The sequence below is a fragment of the Triticum aestivum genome, chromosome 4A (assembly GCF_018294505.1).
Source record: "Triticum aestivum cultivar Chinese Spring chromosome 4A, IWGSC CS RefSeq v2.1, whole genome shotgun sequence".
Taxonomy (NCBI): domain Eukaryota; kingdom Viridiplantae; phylum Streptophyta; class Magnoliopsida; order Poales; family Poaceae; genus Triticum; species Triticum aestivum.
Window position 1 is genome coordinate 614,355,432 of NC_057803.1, and position 26,457 is coordinate 614,381,888.

Below are 26,457 nucleotides of genomic sequence, written 5' to 3' on the forward strand. Positions count from 1 at the left end.
TAATATCTTCATGTGACAATTATGTTTATTTTCCATCCTTTTTCAGAGTATTTGCGATGTATCCTTCACTTACAATGCCACGGGGTTGTTGCGGATATTGGTGGAGGACTTGGTGGACTAGCGCAAAATGGAATCCTAGAAAGAAGTGAAACTAATCAGCTATGGTCAGTCGGCAGAGGCGCATGCAAGTTTGTGCTTGAGGGTGCACGCGAGCCGGTGGCTACAGGCCAACGTTTACGAGTCGAAGAGTCGACGAGTCGTTCCAAGGTTGAGACTCATAGACTAGTCTAGACTAGTCTAGACTAGTGCGAGACTAGTCGACATGGTACTGTAGCACTGAACTTACAGTACGTAACTAATAATACCTAGTAATAGTATACACTATATAAGTATACAAGTACAGTATATAATACAAATGAATGCATGGGAAGTGGATGAAGAACCTGAGGCTGTGCCAATTGCAATATCCAATGGCCAGGGCCTCTGCTTCTCCACAAACCAGCAACAACAGTCTACGAAAGATAAAACCAATCAAATATGCACTATCAAACAACAGTCCAGCACAGCAACACTAGCATAAAAAACAAGTTCAGAACTCCATAATCCATAGGAGAACACCTTAGTGTGACAACTTGACAAGACGAACATAAGGTTCAACAAGTAGTCCAACATCAAAGTCTGAATTACAAAAAAAGGTTCAACAACACCACAAGCAACAAGTCCAGTCCAGCAAAAGAAATCTTGTAGCCTTAGCCCTCAAATCAATCTAGATCTAGATCCAGCTGAAAATCAGGGTCTATATCAATAGCTCGTGTAGGGCCATCATTGTCTTCACCATTGGTCTCCATGTCACTATCAATATCTTCAGCTTCCAATTCAGCCCGCAAGTCTTCATCATGGACAACCACACTTGTCCTTTGAGTGTAAAAGATATTAGAGCCAGCGGGAGGACTAGACTCACTGAAATCACCACGAGCCCTCCTTGGAAGATGGCGTCCACTTAGACCATCGGTCGCGCCAACGGCCTCATCAACATGGGACCAAAGTAGTGGATTGTCATCGTCCATAGCGTCATTTTGATGAACCAATTCAGCAGTAACATCAACCCATTCATTATCCCATTGAAATTCTTCTAGGATAAGTGCATTAGCCCTCTTTCCTTTGGAACCTTGCTCGCGTAACTTTTCAAACCTAGTTGTCATTTGCCGGTTGTATGAGACATATGCTAGCTTGTTCAATCTCTTATACTCCAAACGGTTTCTTCCTTTGGTATGGATCTGCAAGCAAATCCTTTTGTGAGAAGCTGCTATAGACTGCAATTATCTATCAAACCATCCAATTGCTAGATACTTACATGAGAAAATGCACTCCAATTGCGCTCACAGCCAGACGATGAACAACATAGACTAATGATCCGTTTTGCAAAAGATTGGAGGTCATAAGCAAGGCCACCATATGCATTCCACCAAAGTACTACAAAAATCAGCAAGTAGGAGTTGAAACAAGCAAGTAGACGTTGAAACTTGAAACATAGAGTCAAGAAGATAAGCTACTAGCTGCATTCTCATAGATACTTACGAGGACTCTTTTTCTCGCGGTCTTTAATTGCCATTTGCTTGGTGAAACATTCACCCTCCGTGAGCTCATAATCATCAGCCAATTTACTTATCTTGGATTGTAGTTCATCATCCGGCACCATCTTCCATAGCACATCATTGAACATTGAACGCAGCCGTGCAGCTAGTCTTTTGTTAGTCTCCTTCATTTGAAAGAACTTGCTGGGGTTCAAAAACATTGCAGCCCCATGTAGCTTTTGCTCCATCTGGTGATCCCACCTCTTGTCAACAATTGCTAGCACTTGACTTTGTAGGCCTGGCCTTTGTGACAATGCATCCTTTATGTGTGTCTTCGCAACATCCATGGCTGCCCAAATTTCGGGCATTGCTGGACTGTCATCACCATCAACAATCCTCAAAGCAACAAGAATGGGTTGTGAAGCTCTCATGCAGTTCTCCACCGATTGCCAAAACGTCACAGAGAGCATGGTATTTTCAGCCATCTTCCCTGGTGGGGTGAGCTTCAACTTGTTTGCATGCCATTCTGTGCTAACAAATAGTGCTTTCAAATGTTGGCGTTGTTTCCACATGCTGGCCAATGTGAGGAAGGAGGTTGCAAAACGAGTTGCTCCAGGCCTTACAAGATCTCTCTTGCCATTCAAGGTTCTCATTTGATCAAGAATCCTACCATGGGCATAAATAAATCTGGTTGTTTTCTTTGCTTTAGCAATGCAATCACTGAACTCTCTTATCTTCCCAATGTCCTCTAGCATAAGATCCAAACAGTGAGCAGCACAAGGTGTCCAATACAAAGATGGATACTTATCCATTAGAAGTCTCCCGGCTGCCTTGTAGTTGGAGCCATTGTCGCTAACGACCTGGATTACCAATTCAGGTCCAATTGCCTCAATCTGTTCACTCAATAATTTTGCTACCAATTCAGCAGTAACAGACTCAGAAGAAACATTGGCTGTCCCTAAGAAGAATGTACCTTCAGGACTATTGGCGAGAAAATTGATCAAGTGTCGCCCACTCATGTCCGTCCAACCGTCGGACATGAGAGTGCAACCATACTCCTTCCACGCCTTTTGATGCTTGGCCTTCAAAGTGTCAGTCTTGAGCTTTGCCTTCTCAAGTAATGGTACCCTCACATCATGGTAAGAAGGTGTGATATAATCTGAACCATACTATCCTACAGACTCCAATAGGATCTCCCAACTTCTCGAATTGATAATATTGAGTGGAAGGCAATTCTCATAGAGAAAGTCAGCTACATGACCATCTACTTCATCTTTTTGTTCTTTTGTCTTTGTTCCATAATGCTTGATTTTTAACTGCTTGCTTCCTGCTCTATGCCTCTCAGCAACCACCTCCTCTGGTGTCTTCCTAACCTCATCTGCAATTGACTTGCTTGTCCTCTTTGCCGCCACCGGCGCCGTCACAATAAAAGAAGCCTTCCTTTTCGTGGAGGCTGCGGTGCTATTCGACGCCCTTGAACTTGCTTCTACCTCCTCTCCTCCATCTCCATCAGTTGCTTCAACTTCATCCCCATCAAGTTGCATGGCTTTGAACTTGGTTGAGTTGGTCTTCATGTACAAATGCATCTCTTTCCTGATCTCATCGGTTGCTTTTAGACACATTTTCACCTCTGTGTAACCCCCACCAAGGTGCTTCTTCATCCTTAGCACTCCAGAAGTGATGTTTTTGCCACACAAAACACACTGGAGTGTCAATTTGTCCTGCAGATCAGGCCAAAAGGAATATTTCCATGCTGGGTCCTTGCTCCTACGTGGCTTCCTTGCAGGATCCTTCGATGGATCGTAATGCTCATCGGCTTGAGCTGCAGCAGCTGCTGAACACACTACTTGACATATCTCTGGTGTTGTAGACATTGTAGCTCAGACCTCAGGACCTGGAAGTTGAAACAAACTCAGTCTAGTAGCACCAGCAAGCAGCAGCAAGCAGGGCAGCACCAGCAAGCAGCAGCAAGCAGAGCAACACCAACAGCAAGCAGAGCAGCACCAGCAAGCAGCAGCAAGCAGAGCAGCACGAGTAGTCCTCCAGCAGCAAGGCAGAGCAACACCAGCAGCAAGCCAAGAAAAAGAGGAGGAGAAGGGAGGCACTGAGGCTCACCTGCTTGAAGAGGAGAAGAGCACGAGGGGCCGGCGGTGCGAGGAGGGGCGCGAGACGAAGGAGCAGGAGAAGAGCACGAGGGGCCGGCGGCGCGAGGAGGGGCGCGAGACGAAGGAGCAGGAGAAGAGCACGAGGGGCCGGCGACGGTGGAGCTCCAGATCCGCGGCGGCGCGCGTCCAGCGGCCGGCGGCGCGAGGAGGGCTTGACGGGCGCGTCCAGCAGCCGGCGGCGTGAGGAGGGTGAGGAGAGGAAAGAAAGAATTAGGTCTAGTCTCACGGGGATGAGCCACCTATTTATACTCCCCCAGTTTTTTGAGTCGTTCGACTCGAACATGTCGACTAGTCCAGACTAGTCGTCGACTAGTCGATGACTGGCTCGACTCGTCTAAGTAGTCTACACGAGAAACTGAGTCGACAGCCACTTTGCGACTCATAGACTAGTCGAGCGACTAGTCTAGACTAGTCGTTCGACTCGTAATCGTTGCTACAGGCAAAGGGTACGGCCTGTGTGTGCGTGTTGTGGATAGTGTTGTGGTCGCCTGATATGATTGTAAATCATGTAGAGCAAAGGAGGCTTCTGTGGCGCCGGAGCAACAATTTCAGTGAGCACATGGACTTGATGCAGGGAGGGTCGTCGAAGATAAGGACGGCGGCCCGACCTACACATGGTGGAACACACATTGCCGACGATGCGGTACCAGGGCTAGAGAAGAGATCCCAAGGTATGCATGAAGCCTTCTTAGTTAGTTTTTTAGTTGAGCGACTGCATAACTGAAGAATTTTGTGTGTGTAGTCTTTCAAAGTTGATTCAGACATAGCCTTACAATTCAAGAGCAACGGTGTCTTAACTTTTCAAAATTTTATCAATCATTGTACTGTTTTTGGATTGTTGATGAGAGATGTAGATTTGTGATACTGGTTGCAATGAAATTTGGTTCAGTAATTCAGTGTTTAGACATACAAGATACTATACTATAGCTCAGGATTAAAAAAATTGGTCACTTTGTTTCATTCTAGAATGCCCGCCGCAGTACTGCATTGCCACTATCTTCAAAGACGCGTCGCTGGATGTTGTTAGGGATTTCTTCTGGGATGATGACTTCCGGGTCAAGAACACTTGGGACAATATCTGCAGCACGAGATTGAACGACGGGTGCACAAATACTGGAACAATGGTTGTTTGCTGGGTCAGGAAGGTGAGGTATCTGCGTGATATCCCTGGCAATATTTCTGGAATGCATTACAAACTATATAAGTTTTGCCGTCACTGCTTGCCTTGCCTGTGCAGTTTCCATTCTTCTGCAACGACAGGGAGTATGTTATCGGTCGCAGGGTCTGGGCATCGGGAAAGACGTACTACTGCGCTAATAAGGTATGTGATGAAATAGTACAACTTTATATGTTAGGGTTCCTTTATGACAGGGAGTATGTTATCGGTCACGTGATTGCTTTTACAGCCATTTTCAGGGTTCCTTTACTACTATACATGAGATGGAAACTCTTGTTGTTTTTGTTCCATGTTCCCATTTGCAAATTTTCATCACGTGATTGCTTTTACAGCCATTGCCGCTTCGTCCATATTTGGTTATGATGCACTGCATTCTATATCCATCAGTTCCAAGCATATTTCTCCTTTCTATCTGTAGTTCCTCACACTAGATAAGCGAAGGACGATGCATAATATGATCCCTCCCTCTCTCTCTCTCTCTCTCTCTCTCTCTATATATATATATATATATATCTAAATTCATGGTAGCAAGAATCACTACGTACTGATACTAATTAAGCTATACCTTTCAGGTGTTTTATGAAATGTCCTCCGTCCGAAAATACTTGTCATCAAAATGAATAAAAGGAGATCACAATGTTGGACACGACCACCTAAGAATTGAATATTTTTAGTTGGAATACTGTTTTAATGATCAATCACAATGTTGGACGCGACCACCTACTTATTCCCGAGACTTTAAGTCTTTGGTGGCTTAAGCACAATATGACTGGCATATGTTCTACATCTGCGGCATGTAATGACCCTACTGGCATTTCAAGAGGTCTGTAAATACAACACTCTTCCAAAGTATTTCCAAGTAAGTGTTCACCTCGTGAGATTTATTAAATGTTTTAGATATCTCGCTTGTGAATGCTCATCGGTAGCTAATATCCTGAGTATTTTGATAACGTGTTTAGGTCTGGATGGTTATTGAGCCTGCATTGATGAAATAGTTGACAAAGAAGGAACTGAAATGAGGTTATTGAAGCTGCATTTAAGAATCTTGGTTGATGAGCTGACATCTGACCAAAAACTCAAGAACTAGAAACAAGCCTGACATCCTTTTTCTGTAATCGGTATGTTCTCGGTAGCAACCCTGTCATCCTTTTCTATCCACATGATGCTTAGGGGGCGTTTGGATTAGCACCAACGCCGACCCTATCTATTTTTTGGCATGCCCTTGCGATTTGGGCCCTGTTTGGACCATCGCCAAAATATTGGCTCGCCCTGGCTCGCCCCGAAGGCTCAGTGTTACTTCTGCCAGCTCGTGGGCGCATCGAGGGCGCCGAAATTGGTCGCCAAAAAATTGGCGAGCACGTCCCTCGCCGGCTGATACGAGGATCTCGTGTTAGTTTTTTTAATCTCGTATAGTTCGAACAATCGGTGCGGCGGATTAATCGGCTGAGTATTTCTTTGGGTCGTTGTGATCACTCAGATCGCGCAACTAATTCTGTTTAGTACAGTCCAATAGCCGGAGAAGAAATTGTACTACTAAATTACGGTTGTTTGTCTCTTTTTCTTTTTTTGCGAATGAAATTGTCTCTGTTTTCGTAAAGGCAGCGCAAGTTTCGTTGAGCACAAATGTTGTATCTTTTCATTGTTTTTGTGAATGACCCATTTCATTTCTTTCTGCATGCTACAGTTAATTAAGTGTCCATATTACAAAAATAAAGTTTTGAGTTTATTTGTTATTGGATCAACATTATAACTAAAAACACAAATCAATTCAAGTTGTCAAACGAAATGTAATATCTGCCAACATTTTGGAAGCACTGGTGGAAAAAGGGCCTTTGGTCGCGGTTCGCAACTGCCATTAGTCGCGGTTGCGCAACCGCGACCAGACGGGCGCGACTAAAGGCCCCCCCCCTTTAGTCGCGGTTGCTTAAGAACCGCGACTAAAGGCCCGTCCACGTGGGCGGAGGACCTTTAGTCGCGGTTCTTGTGGCTAACCGCGACTAAAGGCCGCCACAGGTTTTTGAAAAAAAAAATTGAATTTTTTTTTTCAAATTTCTGAATTATTTTATCCTCTAGTCTCTAATCACCACCCCTCATCACTTCTCAATTTATTCTTTTATCACCCCTCATCATTCCAAATCATCTAACTTCCCAACCGGTCACCCATCCCTCTCACTACTCCAGCCCAAGCACGCTTAACTTCCGGGTTCTATTCTCCCACGCTTCAAGTCTGCACTTGTTGTTTTCCTGACAATAATAAGATGTCAATCCTATTAACCTTCAGGAATTTTGCTTGAGCATGAAGTGACACATTTCACTGTTTGAGTTTGAAACTATTGTTTTAAAAAACAATAATTATTTAGTAACACTAATATTTCTTGAATAACTAGTTTGACCATTGTTTGACCATAGTTTGACCACAGTTGACCACAGTTTGACCAGATTTGACCAAAATTGAAATAATTAAAATAATTATTTAGTAATACTAATATTCTAGAATAATTAGTTTGACCATTGTTTGACCATAGTTTGCCCACTGTTTGAATATTTTTCAATTTTTTCCACTCTAGATCTTACAAGCCCCATAACTTTTTTTCTATTAGGTTTTTGAGGATTTTGAAAATGTTTAACGGGGTTCCCCCAGTTAAATTTGGATGTAACTTTTCGAGTAGATGATTTTTCATATAAAAACTTTTTCATCCGAGTTAGTATGCAAAAGTTATGCCCATTTTTACAAATTTCAGAGAGATTTTGCAAATAAAGTCAAAATTCACATTTGCAAATTTTCCCAACAACTAGACCACATATCACATGAGAAACTTATTTTCTTTTATTTTTTTGACATTTCCATTATTTTCTTTTATTTTATTTAAAACTGAAAAGGCGATCCCGGGGGGGGGGGTAGAGTTTGAAAATGGGACCTTTAGTACCGGTTCGTGGCACGAACCGGGACTAAAGGTCTCAACCCCATTAGTTCCGGTTCGTGCCACAAACCGCAACTAAAAGGGAGGAGCTTTAGTCGCGGTTGGCCTGGCCAACCGCGACTAAAGGCCTTTGGGCACCTTTAGTCGCGGTTGGCCTGGCCAACCGCGACTAAAGCCCGCGAGCGCCCTGGGCCCAGGCATTTGGTCGCGGTTCATCTGCCGAACCGCGACTAAAGACCTCATTAGTCGCGGTTCCTACAGTTTCGCGACTAATGGGGCTGGACGGAAGCCTCTTTTTCTACTAGTGAAGGTTCAGTGGCTATAAACCAAACAATAACAACTTGCCAATTTTTTGGTCATGCCCTCACTTTGGTCATGCCAAAAATTTGATAGGGCAAATTGGGGCACAAACCAAACACACCCTTACTGTTTTTTGTACTTGTTCGTCACCAATCAATAAAACATTGTGTATTCATTGCATATGGTGAATGGCCTTCTAGATTTGTGAGTTCATAGGTAGTTATACAACAGCAGAGCCATGTTCTAAAAACAGATTCGAGCCTTTCCTTGGTTTGGAGTTGGGTCCCGAAGAAACGTTCGAGCGCATGAAATCAGTTCTTTTCAAGATCGCAATTGCTTTTTCTCTCTCATAGATTCCACTCGTAACATATCACAAGTATCTTCAGCCTAAGAAAATAAGAAAAGTGAACTTACATGATTTATTTAAATTACTAAATAACTTACTAGATAATGTATATTTCCGTTTGAGCATTCCAAAAACTGAATGCCACTCCGTTAAGCTGTAGGATGCATAAGGTAAGGGAAATATAGGAAGCCCAGACATCTGTAGTAATACCAGAAGTGGAAGAACAAGGGCAAGAAAATATGTAAAAGGGCCAATGATAGGCGGAAAAAGATTCACGTGGTTAATAGTTCATGTTTTGCACCAAGGAAGAACGGAGGAATGGAACCAAAGAGAAATGAGTGAGCATACACCTTTGCTAGATTTTATGAACTGAATTAATGTACAAAAACACATATTGTTATCTTGGTGCATGTAGTTATTTAATTTAACAACTTGAATTCCACATGAAGCGTACTGTATTGGACTTCTCTCGGCTTTACATGTGCTCATATTCCATAATTTGGATCAGAAATGAAGCCTATGCGTATGTATAAAGCATTTGCATTATACTAATATTGTGTGTGTTGTTTTCATGAACTCCATAGCAGATATCCCGATTCAAAGTAATATAGCCAGAGATGTTAACATTTGTTGTTGGAAACACAAGCACTAATTTTTTTATTGCATTTGAACTAGATATGGTTGTATCTTAGAGATTGTTGCTTTGGACAGGATTTACTATATTTCTGCAGCAGGCTACATGCTTCTCTGAATGACCATTTAAGGAGTGAACATGAATTACTGATGTATATGTTCCATGCTCCATGGGGAGGGAACAAGGATTGATTTTCGCCAGGAGTAGGGAGAGTATGGTGAGTTACTTCTATGCTTTAAGGGGCTTCCAGAACTACTTGATTGTGAAACAAGTCACTAGGTACTGCTCAGATGAATTATATGGATTGTACCACCGTCCGTCCAAGCTGTAGAAACTCCTATCCCTGAATTTCTATTTATTGGAACCATTAGATTTATTAGTATTTTAGTCATTACATTTCTACAGAGGCTATGTGAAGCAAAGAAACTCCTATCCCTTTTAAATTTTAATACATGTGAAGTACTACTCCCGCCGTTCCGATTTACTTGTCGTGGTTTTAGTTCAAATTTGAACTAAAACCACGACGAGTAAATCAGAACGGAGGGAGTACATGTTAGTAAGGAGCTGACACTCTTGGACGGTGAGAAATTATTGACGTTTGGTAATGAGAAATTATTGACGTTTGGTATAGAAATATAATTACATGAAAAACAAAGTTTAATTATTGATGTCATAATTTTTTTTGGCCATACCTGCATATTTACAACCCTCTTATCTTTATTACTACACTGTTCTTTGCCATACATGATAGTTCAGCTGTGAAATTGACTACAGCTTACATGCATACTTACCAGACTTGCCTAACAGAAGCACAAACACAAATGGACACTCTGAAGTTGTATCAGACACACCACCACAAGACATGCTGTGTGCGTCACAATTCTTAGCAGCGACCGTTACGATCGTGCAACGCCAAGATGGCTAGCGACAAGGATTTGAGGAGGACAAGACGGTAGCTATCGACAAGGATTCAAGAAGGACCAGATGCCACGGTAGTGGTTGTAATAATAGTCGAGACGAATCTGAAAAAATTGAGTTGAGTTGTTGAGATGTGGAGATATGATGGATTTTGCAAAAAAAAAAAGAAAAACGAGTAAATTTTTGCTACAGAGAACATATCGGTGTGCATGTACTGATTGCACTTGCTTCATGGCGCAATACGTTTATCCTGCTACAAAAAAGGTATTGTTTTTTATTAGAGAAGGGGGGTTCCAAGGCATCTACCATAAAAGACGACAAGGTCACATGATATGCACTGATTGCATTTGCTTTATGGTGCAATATGTTTATCCTTCTATTAAAAATGTATTTTTTTATTGGAGAAGGGGGCTTCAATGGCAGAGATAGTAGGAAGAAGAAAAGTTATCTACCATAAAAAAGGTCACATGACATGCATGACGATCCTAACGTTACATGTTAGCCATGTTTTTAAACGAAAGGGTTTCAATAAAAAAGAAATGTCTCGCTATGGCAGGAAAACGAGTAGTAAGGGGAGGGCCCGGCAGAAAAAAGAGAGACCATGTGTTGGTGATAACAGTCGGATGGTCTGGACAACCATATTTCTCCTTCAGAGTAATGCTACATCTACGTGAAGTTCTTTTATGGGTTCAACGGACTATCGACCGTGGACCAACAGGATTTAAGATCAGAGAAGGATGGGGCCAACCCCAGCTGAAAATCAGGGGGAGAAAGATGAGTTAGAAGGAGATTCTCTATAACTCTCGTAAGGGTCCGTGCGTCTAGGATTATTGTCTCCTTCATATATTGTGTGTATTTAAGATAGTCCAGACTGTTTAGATGAATAAATTTTATGAAGACAAATTCATTCTTATGCATTGTGGCCCGTAGCAACGCACGGGCATTTTACTAGTGTATATAGGATATGAGCCATCTACCTATCATTATCGGACCTCTCTTTGTACACGTGATTATGTTTAATTATAGGCTGACGCATCCATGCATGCATGATTGGTGCAAGCACCTTAACAAAGTCAGAAAGTTCCTCAGGTGATTCACATGTTATCGCTGGCCCTTGCATGTACTGCATGCGAATGGTGATGGTTGTACCTGTTGAGATTAACTAGAGAATACCCCGCGCGTTGCTGCGTGAATCGATTGCAATATATCTTAGTGATTTGATTGTATGAAGCTTTCATCGTTGAATTACTAATATATGAACTAAAGCTGAAAATAAATATTATATTTTGTATTTCATTATTGTGTAGTCAGAAAATATTTTGAATATAGGTGGTACAACATAATAAAAAAACAATTATGCATGTTGAGTGGACTTTTGATGAGGTGGCATGTGTGGTGAGTTGAAGGTGTGCATGAGGTCAGCTAATAATGATTTTTTTCTCTCATGCATGTAGTGGTGGGCCTTTGATGATGTGGCATGTGTGCATGTTGAGATAAATAGAATAGTGGGGATCAACTTCTTATGTAAATAGGGTTAACACATGTAATTAGCGGGAAATCTCCCCCTGCCCAACCGTCGTTGCGGTTCCTCCCGCAACAGACGCATCCCTCTGGAACCAACACATTCCTTCGCTCATCTCTCTCCAGATGGTATAAGTAGCGCATGTAACCATCAATCAATACAGAGATTACATTCGATCTCAAACACGTTATCACACACACTAGAACAACCAGTGAGAGCAAGAAAAACAACAGAGAAATAGAGAAGGGAGGGAGCACTCGCCGCCGGTGAGATGTCTGGCCTCGCTTCCTTCTTCTCCCGCGTGATCCGCGAGGATGGTCGTCGTTACCATCGTTGCTACCATGGTGTTGGTGGACTCCGCCGTTTCTGTCGCCGGATGCGCCCCCCGCGGTGTTCACCATGCCCCTGGACACGGTCACCGCGCTCCTGGATGCGCCCAACGTGGTGCTCCCCGCGCCCATGGCCAGGCGCCCATGGGGTTCGACCCCTGGCTAGTGGCCGGCCCGAGCGCCCCAATGGTCTACGGGGCCGCCGCTGTGCCTGCACCGCCCCCCCCCCCGGATCTCCGCCTCCACCTCCTCCTCCACCGGCCGCGTGGCTCACCCCTTGGACGCCGAAGCCCGCGGGCGAGACCGTTGGCCCGAGCCTTGGCCCTCCTGGCTATGCGCCCATCCCGATGCGCGCCATTGTGGGCGAAGAGGCCGCGCTCAGCTTCTTCTCAGCACCTACCGGTGCCTCCGGCATCATCCGCCTCGGAGAAAGGATGGAGGGTGCCGGAGCCAATGCCCGGCCACCACTGGAGGCAACCGTGGGCTCGAGCAGCATCGTAGAGTGGCATTTCGGCCGCCTCTTCGGGCGCGCCGTCGCTTCCCTAGTCCGCCGCCCAAGCTCATGGGCTCCGGCGAACCTCGGCTTCCCCACCACTCCGCCGCGCCAGGCCCCTGTCGTCGTCGTCTCCTCTTTGGATGAGGAGAGCTCATCGGCAATGCGCTGGTGACTGTCGTAGAGGAGCAGGGATGCGCCGGCGGCTTTCCCTCCCGTCGGCTGCATCGTGGAGGAAGTGGGGCTCGTGGGTGGTGCGGGGCGGCTGGCCTTATCCGTAACCGCCCCTCCCCTCTCTTCCTTAGAGCATCTCCAACAGCCGCGCTTCGCGTCGCGCGCTAAAAACTAGTATGGCGCGTGCGCTTCGGCTGGTTTAGCACGGCCGCCAGCGCTGGCTCCAGCAGCCGTGCTATAATGCAGCGCGCGCGCCGCTCCAGCAATGCGCAAAAATACAGCGTGCGCGGCACGCACAAACCACATATACATTTCAAATAAAAGCAAAAATGATCAAACAAACAAAATAAATCAACAATAAATAGTTCAATTTCGTTATCATTACAACCCAAACAAATAGTTTAGTACAACAAATACTGCAATAAACACAACAAATAGTTCATGAACAATACAATGTCGAATGCAGAAATCATGCTCTTTGTCGTCCATTCCATGCCCACCACTCTTCAATCAGATCCTTCTGAAGTTCATTGTGCGTTGTGGGACGCCGAATGGCATGGTAGGAGGCAACAAAACGGGCTACCCTTTCAGCCCTCCGTCGCACTCGCACGGGATGTCCCAAGAGCTCATACTATGAGTAGTCTAAATCTTGGCCACGCTCATTCTTGATGTTCATGTTGTGCATGATCACACAAGCGTGCATGATGTACCAAAGCATTTTTTGATCCCAAAATCTAGCCAGTCCTCTCACAATAGCAAATTGGGCTTGCAAAATCCCAAATGCTCTCTCCACATCTTTTCTAGCCGCCGCCTGAGCATTGTGGAAATCAAGATTTTTCTTACCTTCCGGCTTTTCAACGGCTTCACGAAGGTTTGCCACTTTGGATAGATGCCATCCGCTAAATAATAGCCATAATTGTACATACGGCCATTTGCTACAAACTGCACCGGTGGCAACTCACCATTTGCAATCTTATTCATCAGTGGTAACCGGTTGACAACATTGATGTCATTCAAAGATCCAGGCATTCCAAAGAATGCATGCCAAATCCAAGTCTCCTGATCGGCCACCGCTTCAAGGATTATAGTGGACCCCTTTTTTTGGCCGTGGAATTGCCCATGCCATGCCTTTGGACAATTCTTCCAACTCCAATGCATGCAATCTATTGAGCCAAGCATGCCAGGAAAGCCGCAAGCTTTGTTCATCGCCAATAGCCTTGCGACGTCTTCAGCATTGGGAGATCTCAAATACTCCTCACCAAACACTTGCACAATTCCCACTGCAAAGCGCTTGACACACATGATGGCTTGGCTCTCACCCATAGCCAAGTGATCATCAACTAGATCAGCCGGGATACCGTATGCCAACATACGCAAAGCGTCTGTCACCTTCAGAAAGGTGCTATGCCCGAGCTCTCCGGCGGCATTCCTCCTTTGCTGAAAAAACCGGTCATGGCTCGCTAATTTTTCTGCAATGCGCCTGAACAAGTCGGTGCTCATCCTAAAGCGGTGATGAAAATATGACTCCGGGTATGTGGAATTCTCCACGAAATAGTTCCTCATCAATCTGTTATGGGCATCTATCCTATCTCTCCAAATTTTCTCCCGACCCATAACCAAACCACCGTGCTTCGGTTTTTTATTGATATGCATAGCTAGGATCATTGCAAGATCCTCCTCCTCTTCCATATCAAATTCTTCTTCAGAAGAATCATACGATGAACTCATCTACAATGTTCAATACTATACTATAAAAACTACAATTAAAAACATGCACCAAATGTTGGGTTTCGTAGTAATTTCAAAAATTTTCCTACGCACACGCAAGATCATGTGATGCATAGCAACGAGGGGGAGAGTATTGTCTACGTACCCAACGCAGACCGACTGCGGAAGCGATGACACGACATAGAGGAAGTAGTCGTACGTCTTCACGATCCAACCGATCAAGCACCGAAACTACGGCACCTCCGAGTTCGAGCACACGTTCAGCTCGATGACGATCCCCGGACTCCGATCCAGCAAAGTGTCGGGGAAGAGTTCCGTCAGCACGACGGCGTGGTGACGATCTTGATGAACTACAGCAGCAGGGCTTCGCCTAAACTCCGCTACAGTATTATCGAGGAATATGGTGGCAGGGGGCACCGCACACGGCTAAGGAACAGATCACGTGGATCAACTTGTGTCAACTTGTGTGTTTAGAGGTGCCCCTGCCTCCGTATATAAAGGAGGAGAGGAGGGGAGGCTGGCCGGCCAAGGGGGGGAGGCGCAGGAGAGTCCTACTCCCTCTGGGAGTAGGATTCCCCCTCCAATCCTAGTCCAACTAGGATTCCTCGGAGGGGAAAAGAGGAGGAGGGGGCCGGCCACCTCTCCTAGTCCTAATAGGACTAGGGGAAGGGGGGGGGGGCGCAGCCCATCTAGGGCAGCCCCTTCTCTTTTCCACTAAGGCCCACTATGGCCCAAATAGCTCCCGGGGGGTTCCGGTAACCCTCCCGGTATTCCGGTAAAATCCCGATTTCACCCGGAACACTTCCGATATCCAAATATAGGCTTCCAATATATCAATCTTTACGTCTCGACCATTTCGAGACTCCTCGTCATGTCCGTGATCATATCCGGGACTCCGAACAACCTTCGGTACATCAAAATGCATAAACTCATAATATAACTGTCATCGTAACCTTAAGCGTGCGGACCCTACGGGTTCGAGAACAATGTAGACATGACCGAGACACGTCTTTGGTCAATAACCAATAGCAGGACCTGGATGCCCATATTGGCTCCTACATATTCTACGAAGATCTTTATCGGTCAGACCGCATAACAACATACGTTGTTGCCTTTGTCATCGGTATGTTACTTGCCCGAGATTCGATCGTCGGTATCCAATACCTAGTTCAATCTCGTTACCGGCAAGTCTCTTTACTCGTTCCGTAATACATCATCTCACAACTAACATATTAGTTGTAATGCTTGCAAGGCTTATGTGATGTGTATTACCGAGAGGGCCCAGAGATACCTCTCCGACAATCGGAGTGACAAATCCTAATCTCGAAATACGCCAACCCAACATCGACCATTGGAGACACCTGTAGTACTCCTTTATAATCACCCAGTTACGTTGTGACGTTTGGTAGTACCCAAAGTGTTCCTCCGGCAAACGGGAGTTGCATAATCTCATAGTCATAGGAACATGTATAAGTCATGAAGAAAGCAATAGCAACATACTAAACGATCGGGTGCTAAGCTAATGGAATGGGTCATGTCAATCAGATCATTCTACTAATGATGTGACCTCGTTAATCAAATAACAACTCATTGTTCATGGTTAGGAAACATAACCATCTTTGATTAACGAGCTAGTCAAGTAGAGGCATACTAGTGACACTTTGTTTGTCTATGTATTCACACATGTATTATGTTTCCGGTAAATACAATTCTAGCATGAATAATAAACATTTATCATGATTATAAGGAAATAAATAATAACTTTATTATTGCCTCTAGGGCATATTTCCTTCAGTCTCCCACTTGCACTAGAGTCAATAATCTAGTTCACATCGCCATGTGATTTAACAGCAATAGTTCACATCACCATGTGATTAACACCCATAGTTCACATCGATATGTGATCAACACCCAAAGGGTTTACTAGAGTCAATAATCTAGTTCACATCATTTATGTGATTAACACCCAAAGAGTACTAAGGTGTGATCATGTTTTTCTTGTGAGATAATTTAGTCAACGGGTCTGTCACATTCAGATCCGTATGTATTTTGCAAATATTCTATGTCTACAATGCTCTGTACGGAGCTACTCTAGCTAATCGCTCCCACTTTCAATATGTATCCAGATTGAGACTTAGAGTCATCTGGATCAGTGTAAAAGTTTGCACTGATGTAACTTTTACAACAAACTCTTTTATCACCTCCATAATCGAGAAACATCTCCTTAGTCCTTACCAAGGATATTCTTGACCAATGTCCAGTGATCTACTCCTAGATCACTATTGTACTCCCTTGCCAAATACAGAGCAAGGTATACAATAGGTCTGGTACATAGCATATCATACTTTATAGAACCTATGACTGAGGCATAGGGAATGACTTTTCATTCTCTTTCTATTTTCTGCTGTGGTCGGGATTTGAGTCTTACTCAATTTCATACCTTTGCAACACAGGCAAGAACTCTTTCTTTAACTGTTCCATTTTGAACTATTTCAAAATCTTGCCAAGGTATGTACTCATTGAAAATCTTATCAAGCGTCTTGATCTATCTCAATAGATCTTGATGCTCAATATATAAGTAGCTTTTTACTGAGGTCTTTTCTTTTAAAGAACTCCTTTAAAACACTCCTTTATGCTTTGCAGAAAAATTCTACATCATTTCTGATCAACAATATGTCACTTCACATATACTAATCAGAAAGGCTGTAGTGCTCCCACTCACTTTATTGTAAATACAGGCTTCATCGTAAGTCCATATAAAACTATATGCTTTGATCAACTTATCAAAGCGTATATTCCAACTCCGAGATGCTTGCACCAGTCCATAGATGGATCGCTGGAGCTTGCACATTTTGTTAGCACCTTTAGGATTGACAAAACCTTCTGGTTGCATCATATACAACTCTTCTTTAATAAATCCATTAAGGAATGCAGTTTTGACATCCATTTGCCAGATTTCATAAAATGTGGCAATTGCTAACATGATTCAGATAGACTTAAGCATCGATACGAGTGAGAAAACCTCATCGTATTCAACACCTTGAACTTGTTGAAAAACTTTTGCAACAAGTCGAGCTTGGTAGATAGTAACACTACTATCAGTGTCCGTCTTCCTCTTGAAGATCCATTTATTTAACATGGCTTTGCTGATCATCGAGCAAGTCAATCAAAGTCCATACTTTGTTGTCATACATGGATCATATCTCAGATTTTATGGCCTCAAGCCATCTCGCGGAATCTGGGCTCATCATCGCTTCCTCATAGTTCGTAGGTTCATCATGGTCTAGTAACATGACTTCCAGAACATGATTACTACACCACTCTGGTGCAGATCTTACTCTGGAAGACCTACGAGGTTCTGTAGTAACTTGATCTGAAGTTTTATGATCAATATCATTAGCTTCCTCACTAATTGGTGTATTTGTCACAGGAACTGATTTCTGTGATGAACTACTTTCCAATAAGGGAGCAGGTACAGTTACCTCATCAAGTTCTACTTTCCTCCCACTCACTTCTTTCGAGAGAAACTCCTTCTCCAGAAAGGATCCATTTTTAGCAACGAATATCTTGCCTCCGGATCTGTGATAGAAGGTGTACCCAACAATTTCCTTTGGGTATTCTATGAAGACGCACTTCTCCGATTTGGGTTCGAGCTTATCAGGATGAAACTTTTCCACATAAGCATCGCAGCCCCAAACTTTAAGAAACGACAACTTGGGTTTCTTGCTAAACCACAGTTCATATAGTGTCGTCTCAACGGATTTAGATGGTGCCCTTTTAACGTGAATGCAGCTGTCTCTAATGCATAACCCCAAAACGACAATGGTAAATCAATAAGAGACATCATAGATCGCACCATATCCAATAAAGCGCGGTTACGACGTTCGGACACACCATAACATTGTGGTGTTCCAGGTGGCGTGAGCTATGAAACTATTCCACATTGTTTTAATTGAAGACCAAACTCGTAACTCAAATATTCGTCTCCGTGATCAGATCGCAGAAACTTTATTTTTCTTGTTACGATGATTTTTCCACTTCACTCTGAAATTCTTTGAACCTTTCAATTATTTCAGACTTATGTTTCATCAAGTAGATATCCCCATATCTGCTCAAATCATCTTGTGAAGGTCAGAAAAATAATGATACCTGCTGTAAGCCTTTCATCGGACCACATACATCGGTATGTATGATTTCCAACAAATCTGTTGCTTGCTTCATTGTTCCGGAGAACGGCGTTTTAGTCATCTTGCCCATAAGGCATGGTTCGCAAGCATCAAGTGATTCATAATCAAGTGATTCCAAAATCCCATCAGCATGGAGTTTCTTCATGCGCTTTACACCAATATGACCTAAACGGCAGTGCCATAAATAAGTTGCACTATCATTATTAACTTTACATCTTTTGGTTTCAATATTATGAATATGTGTATCACTAAGATCGAGATCCAATGAACTATTTTCATTGGGTGTGTAACCATATAAAGTTTTATTCATGTAAACAGAACAACAATTTATTCTTTTACTTAAATGAATAACCGTATTACAATAAACATGATCAAATCATATTCATGCTCAACGCAAACACCAAATAACACTTATTTAGTTTCAACACTAATCCCGAAATTATAGGGAGTGTGCGATGATGATCATATCAATCTTGGAACCACTTCCAACACACATCGTCACTTCACCCTTAACTAGTCTCTGTTTATTCTGCAACTCCCGTTTCGAGTTACTAATCTTAGCAACTGAACTAGTATCAAATACTTAGGGTTTGCTATAAACACTAGTAAAGTACACATCAATAACATGTATATCAAATATACTTATGTTCACTTTGCCATCCTTCTTATCCGCCAATCACTTGGGGTGATTCCGTTTCCGGTGACCAGTCCCTTTGCAGTAGAAGCACTTAGTCTCAGGCTTAGGACCAGACTTGGGCTTCTTCACTTGAGCAGCAACTTGCTTGCCGTTCTTCTTGAAGTTCCCCTTCTTCCCTTTGCCCTTTTCTTGAAACTAGTGGTCTTATCAACCATCAACACTTGATGTTTTTCTTGATTTCTACCTTCATTGATTTCATCATCACGAAGAGCTTGGGAGTTGTTTCCGTTATCCCTTGCATATTATAGTTCATCACGAAGTTCTACTAACTTGGTGATGGTGACTAGAGAATTCTGTCAATCACTATCTTATCTGGAAGATTAACTCCCACTTGATTCAAGCGATTGTAGTACCCAGACAATCTGAGCACATGCTCACTAGTTGAGCGATTCTCCTCCATCTTTTAGCTATAGAACTTGTTGGAGACTTCATATCTCACAACTCGGGTATTTGCTTGAAATATTAACTTCAACTCCTGGAACATCTCATATGGTCCATGACGTTCAAAACGTCTTTGAAGTCCCGATTCTAAGCCGTTAAGCATGGTGCACTTAAACTATCAAGTAGTCATCATATTGAGCTAGCTAAACGTTCATAACGTTTGCATCTGCTCCTGCAATAGGTCTGTCACCTAGCGGTGCATCAAGGACATAATTCTTCTGTGCAGCAATGAGGATAATCCTCAGATCACGGATCCAATCCGCATCATTGCTACTAACATCTTTCAACACAATTTTCTCTAGGAACATATCAAAATAAACACAGGGAAGCAACAACGCGAGCTATTGATCTATAATTTGCAAAATACTACCAGGACTAAGTTCATGATAAATTTAAGTTCAATTAATCATATTACTTAAGAACTCCCACTTAGACAGACATCCCTCTAATCCTCTAAGTGATCACGTGATCCAAATCAACTAAACCATGTCCGATCATCACGTGAGATGGAGTAGTTTCAATGGTGAACATCACTATGTTGATCATATCTACTATATGATTCACGCTCGACCTTTCGGTCTCCGTGTTCCGAGGCCATATCTGCATATGCTAGGCTCGTCAAGTTTAACCTGAGTATTCTGCGTGTGCAAAACTGGCTTGCACCCGTTGTAGATGGACGTAGAGCTTATCACACCCGATCATCACGTGGTGTCTGGGCACGACGAACTTTGGCAACGGTGCATACTCAGGGAGAACACTTCTTGATAATTTAGTGAGAGATCATCTTATAATGCTACCGTCAATCAAAGCAAGATAAGATGCATAAAAAGATAAACATCACATGCAATCAATATAAGTGATATGATATGGCCATCATCATCTTGTGCTTGTGATCTCCATCTCCGAAGCACCGTCATGATCACCATCGTCACCGGCGCGACACCTTGATCTCCATCGTAGCATCGTTGTCGTCTCGCCAATCTTATGCTTCCACGACTATCACTACCGTTTAGTAATAAAGTAAAGCATTACATCGCGATTGCATTGCATACAATAAAGCGACAACCATATGGCTCCTGCCAGTTGCCGATAACTCGGTTACAAAACATGATCATCTCATACAATAAAATTCAGCATCATGCCTTGACCATATCACATCACAACATGCCCTGCAAAAACAAGTTAGACGTCCTCTACTTTGTTGTTGCATGTTTTACGTGGCTGCTACGGGCTTAAGTAAGAACCAATCTCACCTACGCATCAAAACCACAACGATAGTTTGTCAAATAGACTCCGTTTTAACCTTCGCAAGGACCGGGCGTAGCCATACTTGGTTCAACTAAAGTTGGAGAGGCAGTCGCCCGCAAGCCATCTCTGTGCAAAGCACGTCGAGGGAACCGGTCTCGCGTAAGCGTACGCGTAAGGTTGGTCCGGGTCGTCTCGTCCAACAATACCGCCGAACCAAAGTATGACATGCTGGTAGGCAGTATGACTTGTATCGTCCACAACTCACTTGTGTTCTACTCGTGCATATAACATCAACATAAATAACCTAGGCTCTGATGCCACTGTTGGGTAACGTAGTAATTTCAAAAATTTCCTACGCACACGCAAGATCATGTGATGCATAGCAACGAGGGGGAGAGTATTGTCTACGTACCCAACGCAGACCGACTGCGGAAGCGATGACACGACGTAGAGGAAGTAGTCGTACGTCTTCACGATCCAACCGATCAAGCACCGAAACTACGGCACCTTCGAGTTCGAGCACACGTTCAGCTCGATGACGATCCCCGGACTCCGATCCAGCAAAGTGTCGGGGAAGAGTTCCGTCAGCACGACGGCGTGGTGACGATCTTGATGAACTACAGCAGCAGGGCTTCGCCTAAACTCCGCTACAGTATTATCGAGGAATATGGTGGCAGGGGGCACCGCACACGGCTAAGGAACAGATCACGTGGATCAACTTGTGTCAACTTGTGTGTTTAGAGGTGCCCCTGCCTCCGTATATAAAGGAGGAGAGGAGGGGAGGCTGGCCGGCCAAGTGGGGAGGCGCAGGAGAGTCCTACTCCCTCTGGGAGTAGGATTCCCCCTCCAATCCTAGTCCAACTAGGATTCCTCGGAGGGGAAAAGAGGAGGAGGGGGCCGGCCACCTCTCCTAGTCCTAATAGGACTAGGGGAAGGGGGGGCGCGCAGCCCATCTAGGGCAGCCCCTTCTCTTTTCCACTAAGGCCCACTATGGCCCAAATAGCTCCCGGGGGGTTCCGGTAACCCTCCCGGTATTCCGGTAAAATCCCGATTTCACCCGGAACACTTCCGATATCCAAATATAGGCTTCCAATATATCAATCTTTACGTCTCGACCATTTCGAGACTCCTCGTCATGTCCGTGATCACATCCGGGACTCCGAACAACCTTCGGTACATCAAAATGCATAAACTCATAATATAACTGTCATCGTAACCTTAAGCGTGCGGACCCTACGGGTTCGAGAACAATGTAGACATGACCGAGACACGTCTCTGGTCAATAACCAATAGCGGGACCTGGATGCCCATATTGGCTCCTACATATTCTACGAAGATCTTTATCGGTCAGACCGCATAACAACATACGTTGTTCCCTTTGTCATCGGTATGTTACTTGCCCGAGATTCGATCGTCGGTATCCAATACCTAGTTCAATCTCGTTACCGGCAAGTCTCTTTACTCGTTCCGTAATACATCATCTCACAACTAACATATTAGTTGTAATGCTTGCAAGGCTTATGTGATGTGTATTACCGAGAGGGCCCAGAGATACCTCTCCGACAATCGGAGTGACAAATCCTAATCTCGAAATACGCCAACCCAACATCGACCATTGGAGACACCTGTAGTACTCCTTTATAATCACCCAGTTACGTTGTGACGTTTGGTAGTACCCAAAGTGTTCCTCCGGCAAACGGGAGTTGCATAATCTCATAGTCATAGGAACATGTATAAGTCATGAAGAAAGCAATAGCAACATACTAAACGATCGGGTGCTAAGCTAATGGAATGGGTCATGTCAATCAGATCATTCTACTAATGATGTGACCTCGTTAATCAAATAACAACTCATTGTTCATGGTTAGGAAACATAACCATCTTTGATTAACGAGCTAGTCAAGTAGAGGCATACTAGTGACACTTTGTTTGTCTATGTATTCACACATGTATTATGTTTCCGGTAAATACAATTCTAGCATGAATAATAAACATTTATCATGATTATAAGGAAATAAATAATAACTTTATTATTGCCTCTAGGGCATATTTCCTTCACCAAATTCATGAAGTTTGAGCAATACATACTTTGTAAGCGTTTTGCCGAACACATTGCGGGCGCGGCGCGGCAGCGAGCGCTCGAGCGCTGTTCCTCAGACGACGGGCGCGCGTGAGGGCCGGCGGGACTAGGAGGGGGGGAGGCGGAAGCACGGCGGCGCGGGGATAGGTGGGGGAAGCGCCGGAACGGTCGCCGGGGGGTGCGGGCGGCGGCGGCGGCGCGGCCGGATGGGGGTGGAAGTGGGAGAGGAGAGATTGCTACGCGAGCGCTCGAGTGTGCTGCGCGCGGAAGCGGGCGCCCCAAATACACCGCGCGGGATAGCGTATCTGACCGCGCGCCCAACTCGTTATAGCGCGCGTGCGGTTTTTGCGCGCCCGCTGGAGCCACCCGCCGCGTTGCGCGCACGCTAAAATGGCCTAATTTGCGGCGCGACGCTAGTTTAGCGCAGCTGTTGGAGATGCTCTTATGCGGTGCAGCCATGGTGGGCCGACCAAAGGCCGTGAAGGCCCAGGCCCAGTGCCTAGTGTTCCGGCTGACCTCCTCTTGACTGTACTTTGTTTCTTTTCTTTCCCTCTATTTTAGTAATCACGAGTACTAATTATTGTATTAGTGCAGTTTTAGACTATGTTTAGTACTGTTTAGTACCTAGTTTGACTGTTACTTACATTCTAGTCCAGTTCTAGATTTAATCTTGGTTAGGACTTGTGTAATTATTAGTGTGTTTATATTATGCAATGGATTGATAATATAAATAAAGTACCGGATTTCATCTGGGAAGAATGACGTGATCCATGTGTTTACCACATATCAAGTTCTCTTGAACATGTTTTGCGATTGAGATCATCTTCTCTCGCATACCAAACTTGCAAATTTTTGAATATTTCTCCCTCATTATATTTGGAGTCATCAGGTAATGAGTTGGGATCTACTGCTCATTTGCAGACTATCCCCTCTTACTGTGAGGTCTACGTTTCGTCAATAGACAAACGATTACCTCCAACGTGTATTCCTTATATTTAAGAGAATTTTATTTCTGTGCCCCTGGTTCCTTAGTTCTACTCATTCATCCCCATGATCTTAACTTTTGCTCACTTTTCCCCACTCCCTTGGCTGAAACCCTCAGAACTAGTCACTGTCGGGTTAATGGCTTGACCGTTAATTCTGATGAGTGGGGCCGTGTAGGGCCGAGTCCACATTTTGACCGTTACATGCTAACCAGTGGGGCCGCGAAACTGACACTCACTGTAGGTTCCCCTCACTGTAACCTGAATCAGATCGAGTCGCTTCTGCGCCGCCCCCTCCACTGTCGTCATCCCACTTCTACCGCCGCCGTCCCTCCTCTGCTGTCGTTGTGCCGCCTCTGCCGCCGTCGTGCCGCCTCCGCCGCATCTACTCTCTCTCCCCATCTAGGATTAGGAAGCAGTGTCGGGGGAGCACCCCGTCTGGCCCATCGACCGTGGAGATGATTGGGTCGAATCAGAGGCGGATAATTCATGGATTCCACCCGGGTAAGCATCATTTTGCTCTCAAATTGATTAGGAGATCCGTAAATTAGGCTGTATTTGACCACTGTTAGCATAATCAGTGCAATTTATCTGAACATTTTCGGCCTAAATGCGCCCTTTATATTATTTTAATCGAATAGGGTTGATCCTGCACTTGCTTTTCGGCTGGCGGTTAGAATGGAAACTAGCGAGCTGCGTGGAACTAAACCATGTCTGATATCTGGGTTTTTCTACCCTAAAGTGGTAGAAACCAGCGTTTCGTTCATAGATTTTCGCGAGGCATTCTGTTGTGAGTATCCATGGAGCCCTGCCGATGCTGTTGAACTGAGATATTTCGACAGTACCGAGCAGAGATTTGTCCCATTAACTTGTGATGAGCATCTGGGATTGCTATTTAGTTTGAATGCTGACAGCCGTTTCGGTAAAATCCATATCGGTGTGCTTCAAGCACGCAAACAACGTATCCCAAAGGGGAAGGGTGTTCAGACATCATCTGTCTCTGCTAATAGCGAGCGTCCTCATACTCCTTGTAGGTCGAGACCAAGTAAACCTAGTGGTTCTGAAAGCCACAACATGTCGGCTGCCGCTAATTATGCTACTTCTCCTCTCCCTCTGCACCTGATGTATAAGTAGATGCAGAGCCTGATGAAGAAGTGCCTCGACATGAAGATGAGGAGGAGATTCTATTCCCTGAACTGGTAGATAGAGTTAGTCAACAGGCAGTGGAAGATGAATATGCAGAGGAGTCTAGCAGTCGTGCTAGACTTGATGACACTGGCGATGAAGAGAGGGAGGGAAACGTCGACTCCTTAGTTTTACAAGAATATGATGGTGAGGACATGCCAACAATTGAGTGGAACAGGGAGAATACCGAGCTTACTCCAGGAACCGTATTCGAATTGATGGTGGACTATAGTAATGCAGTGACTACATATTGCATTCTCACTGAAAACTCCTATGAGGTTGATAGGAGTGAGCCAAGAAGAGTCACTGTTCATTGCCCTTATGATAGGTGTAGGTCGAGGTTGCATGCATCCACTATGCTAAAGAGCAAATTGATTCAGGTATTACAACTGAATCGTTTTATCAGATTATTTATCCATTCTATATTTAGATCATGTGTACTGTTTCTTAATTGTATTTGACATCATTTTTCATTTTGTTTCAGATAAAAAGCAACCCACACGGGCACACTTGCCCACCTAGAGGGGGAGGGGGAAAGGACAAATCAAATCTTGCAAAGACTAGCTGGGTGTCAGTTGCAATCTTGGATTGGGTGAGGGAAACACCAACAATTGGTCCAACAACACTCCATGGGAAGCTATTTGAGAAGTACAAGACTAATATACCTTACATGAGGATTTTCTATGCTAAGGAAAGGGCTCTTGATTGGATTAATAGTCTATGGAATGAGAGTTTTCAGTTGCTTTACACCTTCAAAGCTGAAGTGGAGACAGCTAGTCCAGGGAGTGTTGTAGAGATTGACAAGCGTACAATTAAGTACAAAATGAAAGGGAAGGCACTGGAGAAGGAGTGCTTCAGGAGGGCTTTTGTTTGTTTCAAGGCTTGCTGGCAGGGGTTTCTGAATAGTTGTAGGCCCTATTTGGCTGTCGATGCAACTGCTTTGAATGGAAGATGGAGAGGCCAGCTAGCAGCACCTTCTGCAGTTGATGGACACAACTGGCTATTCCCAGTTGCATTTGGTGTGTTGGAGGTAGAGTCCGAGGAGAGTTGGGTCTAGTTTCTGCAGCTGTTGCGCAACATTATGGGTACACCCTCAGGTTTAGTTATACACACCCTCAGAAATTCAAAGGCAAAGTTTATGATGAGAACCTATGGCCAGCATCATACACATGCAGCTTGAGGAAGCATGAACACCATTTAAGAGTGTTGTATGCTCACAATCCTTTGGTAAAGGAGTACATGGATGAACATCATGGAAAGTTGTGGTCAAGAAGCAAATTCAATGAAATCTGCAAAGTAGACTATGTGACCAATAACCTCACTGAGTGTTTCAATGCAAAGTTCAAGTCAGTGAA

General features: G+C 44.2%; 2 protein-coding genes across 2 annotated transcripts; both read right to left on the bottom strand.

Moving 5' to 3' along the window:
* Positions 1-655: 655 nt before the first annotated feature.
* On the bottom strand, positions 656-2,003 carry LOC123087587 (uncharacterized). Its single transcript, XM_044509630.1, has 3 exons — positions 1,579-2,003; positions 1,355-1,473; positions 656-1,277 (listed from the first exon to the last, which is right to left on the bottom strand). The coding sequence occupies exons 1-3, from the start codon at positions 1,940-1,942 to the stop codon at positions 762-764; spliced, it is 999 nt and encodes a 332-aa protein (XP_044365565.1). The 5' UTR covers positions 1,943-2,003; the 3' UTR covers positions 656-761.
* A 1,066-nt stretch (positions 2,004-3,069) lies between these two features.
* Positions 3,070-4,223, bottom strand: LOC123087588 (uncharacterized). Its single transcript, XM_044509631.1, has 2 exons — positions 3,690-4,223; positions 3,070-3,468 (listed from the first exon to the last, which is right to left on the bottom strand). The coding sequence occupies exons 1-2, from the start codon at positions 4,020-4,022 to the stop codon at positions 3,418-3,420; spliced, it is 384 nt and encodes a 127-aa protein (XP_044365566.1). The 5' UTR covers positions 4,023-4,223; the 3' UTR covers positions 3,070-3,417.
* Positions 4,224-26,457: the final 22,234 nt, after the last annotated feature.

Bases quoted from the DNA above. Each gene is read 5' to 3' on its own strand.
- LOC123087587 (XM_044509630.1), bottom strand. From the start codon at position 1,942: ATGCCCGAAATTTGGGCAGCCATGGATGTTGCGAAGACACACATAAAG. The intron at 1,474-1,578 runs GTAAGTATCTAT...TGATTTTTGTAG, and splicing joins CCGCGAGAAAAAGAGTCCTC to TACTTTGGTGGAATGCATAT. The intron at 1,278-1,354 runs GTAAGTATCTAG...ATTTGCTTGCAG, and splicing joins ATTGGAGTGCATTTTCTCAT to ATCCATACCAAAGGAAGAAA.
- LOC123087588 (XM_044509631.1), bottom strand. From the start codon at position 4,022: ATGTTCGAGTCGAACGACTCAAAAAACTGGGGGAGTATAAATAGGTGG. The intron at 3,469-3,689 runs GTGAGCCTCAGT...TTCAACTTCCAG, and splicing joins CTCTTCTCCTCTTCAAGCAG to GTCCTGAGGTCTGAGCTACA.